This window comes from Colletotrichum fructicola, assembly GCF_000319635.2.
Source record: "Colletotrichum fructicola Nara gc5 chromosome Unknown KSG_Nara_v1_contig10, whole genome shotgun sequence".
Taxonomy (NCBI): domain Eukaryota; kingdom Fungi; phylum Ascomycota; class Sordariomycetes; order Glomerellales; family Glomerellaceae; genus Colletotrichum; species Colletotrichum fructicola.
In genome coordinates this window covers 2286985-2298302 of record NW_027094060.1, presented here as the reverse complement: position 1 = coordinate 2298302, position 11318 = coordinate 2286985, and the positions used below count along the sequence as shown (strand labels likewise).

The following is an 11318-nucleotide window of genomic DNA, read 5'->3' as shown; positions in this document are numbered from 1 at the left end:
ATGGGCACGGGAAGCAAGCCCGCTAGCCCTAGCGGTAGTCCTCACGGGAGCCCGCGTCGTGGCCAGGCTGCAGGTATGTCGAAACTTTGTGCGCCCATTGCGCAGCCAGAGAGGTTGCGCCTGAGAATGGGAAGCTTCTTCTGAGGATAATAAGGCGTTGACCTTACCAAAGCTTCTGCAGAACCGGTAGTCTCGAGCTCCAACGTCGACCAGACATCCGTAGCACCTCCCAGAGCCGAAGCCATCCCGCCTGCGACATCGACGTCGCCCGAGCCGGCGCCAGCTCCCGTCCCCGCCGAAATCCCAGTCCAACCAGAGCCTTTGGAAGCTGGCGGCACAGACGATGAGAACGAGTTCGAACCCAGCGTATTCGACGAAGAGTCTGTAAGCGACCAGACCGATTCGACGTCGCTCAAGTCGAGCGTCTACGAGCACAGCTTCAAGAACGGCCGGCGCTATCACAAGTTTCGCCATGGACGCTATCCTATTCCCAACGACGAGACAGAGCAGAACCGCGAGGATATGTTGCATGCCATGATGTTGGAGGTTACGGACGGGAGGCTGTTCTTCGCGCCCATCGTTGATAACCCTGCAAAGATCATTGATCTTGGTACCGGGACAGGTATCTGGGCTATCGAAAGTCAGTATTTCCTTCGAAAGAAAGCGTTCCAGCGTTGATAAGCTGCGGTGCAAGGGGCCGAAGAGCTAACAAAATCCTAGTGGGCGATATTTACCCCAGTGCCGAAGTCACTGGTCTCGACCTGAGCCCGATCCAACCTGTCTGGGTGCCGCCGAACGTGAGATTCTTAGTGGATGATGTTGAAGACAGTTGGTTGAATGGGAGGGACTTTGACTTTGTTCACCTGCGCAACATGGTTCCAGTCTTGAAGTCTCCGGTGGGCCTGTTGAAGAACGCTTATGAGTAAGAACTGCCGCCAATGTGCATCTGTCTCTAGAGACTAACATCACCGCAGACACATGAAGCCAGGGGCTTGGGTGGAGCTTCAAGACGTCGACGGTCAAGTTCACTGCGATGACGGCACGATGCCAGCAGACTGGCCTCTCGTCCGCTTCACAAACCACCTGGTAGAAGCATTTGCCAAGTTTGGGACCAACTCCCACGCCGCGGTGTTTGGAAGGCAATATCTCGAGGAGGCTGGTTTCGTCAACATTCAGCACCATACAGTGAAGTTGCCGTATGGCACCTGGCCAAGAGATAAGTAAGTATCATGCACTCGTTTTACGGACGGTTCGGATGCGCCTCTGACTAATGTTGCCTGCTCAGGACGATGCGCTTGGTTGGCATGTACTACCGCACGGCCTGCGAAGAGTTCTTCCCAGTGGTTGGCGCGATTCACTTCGAGCTGCTTGGATGGAGCAAGGTGGAGATGGAGGTTCTTTTTGCTGAGTGCCGCAATGCTATGAGAGATCCCAACGTCCATGCATACGGCAAGATGCATTTTTGGAGCGGACAGAAGCCGTTCTGACCCGAGGGGGCTGGGTAAGGGGGCGAGTCGGGAAGCGAGAGGAGGACGACGAGGGCTATACCCCTGCTTCGGAGTATCGGTGAATGGAGTTTATTGAGAGCGTCTTCTTGCATATATCATAATTCACATGAGATGGTCCGTCTGCAAATCTGTTCCGTTTTTCATTGCTGCAGCGGTACTTGGCGGTTAACTGGTGGTGGGTGCGATGGAACTTGTGCGCCCGACCACGAGGCCACCGCCTCCACCCGTAAGCGCTCAGGCTTTTGCGCAGCTTTTGATGAGGGGAGTATGTATGCTTTCTTTTGAATGAGACATAACGTTGATACGTTTGCCGACGCGATTGGTCCTTTCCGTACGAAGTTGGGGCCGGAGGGACTTTGGGGGAGCGTTGCGTCAGCTGCATGTGGGTGATCGGGTGCGTACTGCATCCAATTACGATATCTGTCAGATCTAACGGTCGATTCCCATAGGGCTCTCAACGACAACTTGCTTTCTCTGGCCAGTTGTCGATCATTCGAACCCTAACACCTCATCTCGCCTGGAAATCGAGGGATGCTTCACAAACATGCACATAGCTGACGAAGCCGAAAACGGAGCGGAATGACCGGATCAGGTCCAGAATTTCGTTCCTTTTTGGATCCCCTTGATAGTGTTTCGGGCAGACTTTGCATGTGCTGTGGGCAGAAATTCGCCGCGGTACCCCATCATGGGCGGCCGCCTCCGACTTTGACCGGGACGGACCCACCAAACGGCGATGCGGCACGGTACTCTGTGTTACCGAAAACGGTCGTGGGGGCCGAGCCGCTAGCCCGTTGAGATCCCGATTCTCCTGATAGCCCCCCAATACTTCGATTACATGCGTTCTGTGCCGCTCGAGCTACTGTATCTTGGAGAACCTTTGAAGACCAAAGTCCCATCACACAATTGCACCCATTGCGATCTTCACCCGCTTCCATGGCCTTATCTGGTCAAGCAGTCGGCTATGTGAAGGTGCAGCAGGTGTAGTGGAAACTGCTTGAAGAGCAGCACGGGGTCTCAGGCCGTGAGTCTTGCTATCCGGGCGGATACTACTAGGTAAACGGGCAGATAACTACCTATATTAGGCCTAATAGTTTATCTTATCTCGATTAACTTTTACTACTATAGTTGCTGTTCCTATCCTCCTATCTTTCCCTGTTATTATCGTCGTCGTCGTCGTCGTCGTTATTATCTTTAATATCGTCGATTGTCCCTATCGCCGTATATCCAGTGCCCGCCCGGTTAGCTAGAAGCATCCGCCCGGATAGAAAGACTCCAGGCCGTGGTCTTGGCTCGGACTGCAACGAGATAGAGTGCGCTGTCATCACTCAAACCCATCGAATACGGCCCGAAGCGAGAGCGTTGAGATTGGCCGTTTGGTATGTACTAATGCGGCGCATGCCAATGTTTTTCTCAGCTGTGCTGACGTGTGCCCAGATCTTCACAAAAGGCTATTTAAGATAACATGATAGATGTTTCGACAGCCACAGCTGACGTTGGATTCATGATCGTCTACGAATTGGCATATCAAATAGCCGAGAATATGCAGCATGCCCTGTGCCGCTCAATAGTCGATTCAGCTTCCCATGCATCGTGGCATCGAGGCTGGTAGAATCCAATGTCGGCTTGGCATATTATCAATGTCCAATACAATGTTTGTACTTAGTGCTGATAACAAGAGGCACAACGCCCCTGGATTGGATACCCCTGACTCACCAAGTCTAACCAGTCTGTATTTAGTAAATAGAGGTTGCGGTGACTGACGGAGGCTGCATCTTGGATTCCTTAAGACCAGATCACGTCTTATTAGCGAACTTCAAATAACAGGGTTCTTCTCAACAACCGGTCTACTCTTCATTTCTTGCAGACATCTTTCCCGACAGTCCATCACAGCATATCAGAGAAAAGAAGAATTTGAACGTTACTATGGCCCCATTTATGGATGCCTCAACGGATACGTCCGAGGTGGGTCGTGGAACTTTTCACACAGAATGATATTTTGAAACTGATCTTCCAGGTGAATGGGCAGTCTTCGTGGGCAGATAGCTCAATGGGCGCAGCAGAGCCGATCGCCATTTGCGGGATGGCTCTGAGACTCCCGGGAGGCATCGCGACTCCAGAACAATTCTGGGATTTCCTCATCAACAAGAAGGATGCCCGTGGACCAGTTCCAGAGTCACGGTTCAACGTTTTCAGCTACTACTCTGAGTCTGGCAAGCCGGGTCATATGAAGACCCAGTATGGGTACTTCCTAGACAGATCTGTTGATCTGGCTGCACTAGATACAACGTTCTTCCGGATGCCTAAGACAGAGGTCGAGCGAGCCGATCCTCAGCAACGGCTTCTTCTTGAACTCACGCGAGAGTGCTTGGAGAGCGCTGGTGAGACGGACTATCGAGGCAAGACGGTCGGCACCTTCGTCGGCTGCTTCGGCGAGGACTGGCTCGAGACCCTCACCAAAGACACCGAGGTTGTCGGCCAGTACAAGATCACTGGCTATGGTGACTTCATGCTCTCGAACCGTCTTAGCTATGAGTACGATCTTAAGGGACCCAGCATGACAATCAGGACTGGTTGTTCTTCGGCTCTCATTGGCCTACACGAAGCATGCATGTCTATCAATAATGGTCAGTGCAACGCTGCTATTGTTGCCGGATCGAACCTCATCATGGCTCCGGGTCTCTTCGTGAGCATGTCTGAGCAAGGAGTGCTTTCTCCGAATGGATCTTGTCGGACCTTCGATGCTGGAGCTGACGGGTACGCCCGTGGCGAGGCCGTTAACGTCGTATATGTGAAACGACTCAGCGATGCTATTCGTGACGGAAACCCGATCCGCGCTGTGATCCGAGGAACCTCAAGCAACGCCGATGGAAAGACGCCCAGTCTGACTATCCCGAGCTTTGAGAGCCATGAGGCTATGATCAGACGAGCGTATGCTATGGCGACTATTGACGATTCCGACATCCCTAACACCGGCTTCGTGGAATGCCACGGCACAGGCACAGCTGCAGGTGATCCAATTGAGACAACAGCAATTTCGAAGGTTTTTGGTACTTCCGGGATCTACATCGGATCTTGCAAACCAAACATTGGTCACTCCGAGGGAGCATCCGGGATCACCTCGTTGATCAAATCCATCATGGCCCTCGAGAAGCGGACTATCCCGCCAAACATCAAGTTCGATACTCCAAACCCCAAGATTCCATTCGACAGGAATGGCCTCAAAGTACCTGTTGTTCCTACGCCTTGGCCCGAGGACCGTATTGAGCGGGTCTCTGTTAACTCTTTCGGAATTGGTGGCGCAAACGCCCATGTGGTTATTGAATCTGCCGCGAGTTTCCTCGGACTGACGTCATTGCCGCCCAACATCGAGACGACAACTATACCGAGACGACAAGCACACTTGATGGTGTTTTCAGCCAATACCGCAGATTCTCTCAGACGCCAAGTCGTCAACAACCAGAAGTACATCAGCCAACACGATGACTCCCTTGATGATATTGCGTACACCTTATCGTCGAGGCGCATTCATCTATCTCATCGAGCATTTTTTGTATTGGAGAATGGAGCTGAGAAATTCACATCACCATTTTCCAAGACGTCTCCGTCCTCAACCGATCTTGTGCTCGTGTTTACTGGACAAGGTGCACAATGGCCTCGTATGGGTGCCGAACTCTTGCAGAGCAACAAAACTTTCACCCAGTCCATGCGACAGATGGACAAGGTCTTGAGCGCTCTACCTGATAGTCCGTCCTGGACCCTGGTCGATGAGCTCCTGAAGCCTACAGAAATCAGCAACTTGCACAAGGCCTACCTCTCCCAGCCTGTCTGCACTGCCGTCCAAGTCGCACTGGTGGACGCACTGTATGAGGCAGCCGGAACCCAAGCTTTTGCAGTGGTCGGCCATTCATCAGGAGAAATGGCGGCAGCTTACGCCGCTGGAAGACTCACTGCTAACGAGGCGATCATTGCAGCGTACTACCGGGGTATTGCGTCTTCGGAAGTTACCAAAGTCGGCGCGATGGCTGCTGTCGGGATGGGTCGAGCCAAGACGGCCCCTTTCCTGATCTCTGGTGTTGTCATCGCGTGCGAGAACTCTCCCTCAAGCGTGACGATCTCTGGAGACGCAGAACGGGTTGAAAACGTTCTTTCCGAGATTCGAGCCGCCCACCCCGAGGTTCTGGCACGACTTTTGAAGGTCGAGAAGGCGTATCACTCTCATCACATGCAAGAAGTAGGCGAGCGATACCTGTCGTTAACCTCTCCCTACATGAGTAATCACATGAAAGCGGAAGACTCTGAGCCACTGTTTTTCTCCTCGGTCACCGGCATGCGATTGCCAGAGGACGAAGCGACTGACGCCAATTACTGGCGATCGAACCTTGAGTCTCCTGTCTTGTTTGATGCAGCTGTGACGAGCTTAGTCTCGGAGCATCAGAGCAAAAGCAGTGGTAAGCTCATGTTCCTTGAGATTGGTCCTCATTCAGCCATGGCCGGCCCCTTGCGACAAATTTTGACCAAAGTATCTCTCGAGCTTTCGTATGCAACCTGTCTTGTCCGGTCAATGGACTCAACAGAAAGCCTTTTGACAGCTCTGGGCCAGCTGTGGCAGCAAGGCGTGAGCGTTGACTTCAATCGGCTCACGAATCCGAACGGCAATGCCCGTGTAGTCACTGACTTGCCGACCTATCCTTGGCAACACGACCATTCTCTGCTGTTCTCAAGCCGCATCTCCGATGAATGGAGATTCCGGAAGTACCCCAAGCACGAATTACTTGGTGTCCGGGTTCCTGAAAGCAGCCATAGTGAGCCGGTTTTCCGTAATGTTTTCACTCTGGATTATGTTCCATGGGTGCGAGACCACAACATCAAGGGGGACGTCATCTTCCCATGTGCCGGCTACGTCGGCATGGCTGGAGAAGCGGCAAGACAGCTTCATCACGGAACTTTCGCTGGATTTGCGATGCGCAACGTTGTCATTGACATGGCAATGGTGCTTGCCGACAGTAAATCCACGGAAATCATCACAAGTTTGAAGAAGGAGAGGTTGACGGATAGTCTGGACGGCTCGTGGTGGGAGTTCACAATCACTTCTCATAACGGCTCGAGTTGGTTGAAACACTGCAGTGGTCAAGTTAAGGCTTTGGAAGAGGCTGACGGGCGGACACGAGGGCCCCCCACGAAGCTTTCCAGGGTAATTGGGCCAGGAAGGTGGTATCAAGCCCTTCGAAATGTGGGCGCCAATTATGGCCCGTATTTTCAAGGGCTTCACCATGTCACCTGCTCCCCTACCAACCACAGGTCTCATGGCACGGCAATGCATACAGTTAAGGATGAGACATTCTATCCCCTTCATCCAACGAAGATCGACTTCTTTCTGCAGCTTTTCAGCGTTGCTGCGGTGAATGGAGTTGGCCATGGTCTGGACAAGATGAACGTCCCAACCTTCATTGAGTCCCTCGAGATCTTCAACACCGACTCCGAGATCGATATGGAAGTCAGTGCAAGCCAGACACCTCGGGGGCTTATTTGTGGAGGAGGTCACGGTGTAACCTCCGACGGCGGGCTAGTCCTCTCTCTCAAGGGGGTGAAGCTGAGCCCGTTAGAAAATGACGCCAGCGAAGGAGATCCTGATCCGCACGCAGGCGCGCGAATCTTCTGGCAGCCTGATGTCGACTTCTTGAGAATATCAGATCTTATAGAGGTCCACCCCAACCAGGGAAACCTCGCGAGAACACAACAGCTCGCCCTGAACTACATTGAGGGAGCGCTGAGCCGGCTCGGGGACGTTCAAACGACGATCCCGCATCTGGCAAGGTTTCACAGTTGGATGAAGAAGCAACCACCACCTCAGACATCAATCGACATGGAAGTCTTCAAGCCTACCGTGTCTGAATTTGGGCCATTTGGATCATTTGTGGTGGCAATGCAGAAGGTTTTCGAGAATATCGTCGCCATTTTTCGAGGAGAGACCGAGCCATTGGAAATTCTGATGCCTGACAACGTTCTCACGAATGTGTACAACTCCCTGAACATCACGAATAGAGTGCCGCTGTTTCAGGCTCTGGGCCATTCGAAACCGAATCTTCGTGTCCTTGAAATCGGTGCAGGCACCGGCGGCACAACGAACAAGGTGTTGGAATGGTTGCGCGGTCCGACTGGCGCTTTGCTATACTCGGAGTACACCTACACGGACATCTCGGCAGGATTCTTCTCCGCGGCCCAGGAGCGCTTCAAGGAGTACCCCAACATGACTTTCAAATCCTTGGATATCTCCAAAGACCCCGTCGACCAGGGGTTTGAGCCAGCATCGTACGACCTGATTCTCGCTGCCAATGTCCTCCATGCAACTCCCAGCTTGAGAGAAACCCTCATGAACGTTCGCAAGCTGTTGCAACCTGAAGGCAGGCTTTACATGGAAGAACTATCACATGACGCACTTCCCATGAATTTCGTCATGTCCGTTCTCCCGGGATGGTGGTTAGGGGCAGACGACGGACGACCTGATCAACCACATGTCTTATCCGATAGATGGGATATGGAGCTACGGGATTCCGGGTTTGATAGCTTGGAAAATGTTGCCTTCGACTCCGAACGACCGAACAATTTGCTTGCTTTCATGACTGCAAGACCAGCAGCGGCTCTAACACCGCAGACTGCTGTCGGGATCCTACACGACTCTTGTTCAGCTGTCATTGCAGCAGATCTGAAACGTGAGCTTGCTCGGCTGAATCTGGAGGGAAATCTTCACGACATTGCGGATGGCTTGCCTGTCAACTGCCACGAGATCATTGCCACTCTTGATATGGAGGCCCCCTTTTTCGAGAACATCAGCGCGCCGGCACTGAGCAGCTTCCAGGACCTCATCGCAGCCGCTTCAAAGTCCCACACTGGAATCTTCTGGCTGACTCGATCATCTCAACTGAGATGTTCAGACCCGAGGTGGGCCCAGACCATTGGAACTACTCGCTCTATCAGGAGTGAGCTCAGCCTCGACTTGGCAACATGCGAGGTTGATGGCGTAAGCTCTTTGTCGACGATCGCAAAAGTCTTTGCCAAGTTCCAGCGGCACCGAAATAACTCCAAATACCAGCCCGAGTATGAGTATAGCATCCACAACGATGTTGTACAAATTCCGAGGGTCTATCCTATCAACGTCAGCGAAGAGCTACAACTTATGTCTCAGGAAAAGGGCGGCAAGGGCGACAAGGACGACGAGGGCCCTGATAAGCCTGATATTAATGACCGCAGTGATTGTGACCTGCTGATTGCAAAGTATGGTCGCCTGAGTACACTCTCCTGGGTTCCGCGGTACAAGAGAGAACTTGTTGACGACGAGGTCATTATAGACGCAAAGGCTGCTGGCATGAACTTCAAGGTAGGTCAATCAGCATTAATAATGATAAGCGATCAACGTCCCTAACACAAGACAGGATGTCCTCATTGCTATGGGTATCGTTGACTCAGCCAACAGCCGCATGGGTCTTGAAGCAGCTGGCGTCGTCCGTGAGATTGGGCCGAATGTCCGCGCCCTTGCGCCTGGTGACAGAGTCTTTGTTTTTGGCGGCGGTTGCTTCTCGACTGGTATCACGATCTCGGAGAAACTCTGCGTGAAAATCCCAGATTCTCTTAGTTTTGAGGACGCAGCCACAATGCCGTGCGTTTTCTCGACCGTCATCCATGGACTCCTTGAGGTCGGCCGCCTTGAATCCGGCGATTCAGTCCTTATTCATTCAGCCTGCGGTGGGGTTGGCCTAGCTGCTATGCAAATCTGCAAGATGGCTGGAGCAGAAATATTCTGCACCGTTGGTAGCGAAGAAAAGGCTAAGTATCTTATGTCTACATTTGGGATGCCCAGAGATCACATCTTCCAGTCACGCGACGCATCGTTCCTTCCAGATATCCTCGATGCAACCGGCGGAAGGGGAGTTGACATAGTTCTCAACTCACTAAGCGGCGAGCTTCTACATGCGTCTTGGAGCTGCATCGCCGAGTTTGGCAGAATGATAGAAATCGGCAAACGTGACTTCATCGGCAACGGGAAACTTGCTTTGAATCCATTCGAGATGAATCGAAGCTATCATGGCGTGGATTTGGGACATTTGATCGAGTTGAAGCCCGAAAAGGGCAATAGGTAAGTCCCGTCAATAGCGCTACGCCATGTGAAAGTACGGCTATTAATTAGTGATCAGGCTACTAAAGAAGATTGTTGAGCTTTACGAAACGGGTCATGTCACCGCTCTGCGTCCTATAAAGACATTTGACGCTGACGCTGCTGAAGAATGCTTTCGTCATATGCAAAAGGGGCAGCATATCGGGAAGATTGTGTTGAAAATGGACGGATTGTCCGCAATCCAGACCGCGGGTTGTAGCCCTTCGTTCCAATCGAGCTTTGATGGCGACTCAGCTTATCTCATCGTGGGAGGTCTTGGCGGTCTCGGTCGACTCGTATCAAATTGGATGGTCGAGCACGGTGCCAGGCACTTTGTCTATCTTTCTCGGCAAGGTGGCGACACGGAGGAGAACCAAAACTTCTTCAAAGAGCTGGAAGATCAAGGCTGCGTGATATCAGCAGTGAAGGGCAGCATCACAAGCCTTGCTGATGTCGAAAAAGCCATCGTGACTTCCCAGAAGCCGATTAGAGGTGTCATCAACATGTCCATGATCTTGCGAGACCAGGGCTTCACCAAGATGACTCACGAGGAGTGGACCACCGCAGTTGACCCCAAGGTTCTGGGAACATGGAATCTGCACAATGCCTGTGTCAGTTGTGGACTTGAACTGGACTTCTTTCTCCTCTTCAGCTCGATTTCTGGCATTGTTGGACAGAAGGGCCAAGCCAATTACGCAGGGGCCAATACCTTTCTCGATGCTTTTGTTCAGTACAGACACAGCCTTGGCATGGCTGCTGCTTCTATTGACGTTGGCGCAATGATAGATTACGGGTACCTCGCAGAGAACCCTGTGATGATGGAGAAGCTCACAGCCCAAGGCATGTATGGGGTGAAGATTCCACAGCTGCTTGACGCAGTTTCAGTCCTGGTCAATCAGCCGATCCCTCAACTCAGCAAGATCCCTACAAGGACCTTCTTCAACCCATCGCAGCTTATACTAGGCCATCGAAGCCTCACCTCTCTCTTGGATCCATCGAACAGAGTGATCTGGAAGGAAGATAGCCGCATGGCTGTTTACTACAACTCCGATGGTGCGAGGAGGGTAACAGAAGTCAACACGGTCAATTCCAGTGCCCTCCAGACGTTTCTCACTTCCACGTTGACAGATCCCCTACTTCTTTCATCCCCTGAAGCCCCTGTCTTCTTGGCGAGACAAATCGGCGGACAGCTTTTCCGACTTCTACTGAAGCCTGCAGAGAACGACGACGAAATTGATGCGAAAATGTCTCTTCAAGATGCTGGACTAGATAGTCTCGTTGCGGTGGAGATGCGCAGCTGGTGGAAGGGAGTATTCGGATTTGATATTAGTGTGCTTGAAATTCTTGGCATGGGAAGCTTGCTAGCCTTGGGTGAGAGAGCAGCCAAGGGTCTCAAGGAGAGTCAGATTGATGCAAGTCAGGAGACTGAGAGTGGGGAGAAGCATAGCACTGAAGATTACTTGAGGCTCAAGATGCCTTAAGAACTTGAATAGCTCCCGGTTGTCATAGATAAGAGACAGCCCGAATTCTTCTGTGCTGGAGCAACTACTTTTCCCGCGGCTTCTACCTTATACGCACTGCCGTCATCGTCGTCGTTACTATCGTCCTCGTCATCGGAGGAGTTAGATTCACAGAAAGCATAGCTTCGCAAACATTGGAAA

At 52.1% G+C, this 11318-nt stretch overlaps 2 protein-coding genes across 2 annotated transcripts; both read left to right on the top strand.

Annotated features, from left to right (window-relative positions):
• Positions 1–1487, top strand: CGGC5_v016146 (Secondary metabolism regulator LAE1; the record flags this gene model as incomplete). Its single annotated transcript, XM_032024688.1, has 5 exons — positions 1–73; positions 182–640; positions 721–922; positions 975–1220; positions 1286–1487. 5 exons carry the CDS (start codon positions 1–3, stop codon positions 1485–1487), a joined length of 1182 nt encoding a protein of 393 aa, XP_031878686.1.
• A 1944-nt stretch (positions 1488–3431) lies between these two features.
• On the top strand, positions 3432–11138 carry FUM1-3 (Highly reducing polyketide synthase FUM1; the record flags this gene model as incomplete). Its single annotated transcript, XM_066153470.1, has 5 exons — positions 3432–3470; positions 3523–5058; positions 5104–8883; positions 8939–9639; positions 9698–11138. The coding sequence occupies 5 exons, from the start codon at positions 3432–3434 to the stop codon at positions 11136–11138; spliced, it is 7497 nt and encodes a 2498-aa protein (XP_066007328.1).
• Between the last annotated feature and the right edge of the window lie 180 nt (positions 11139–11318).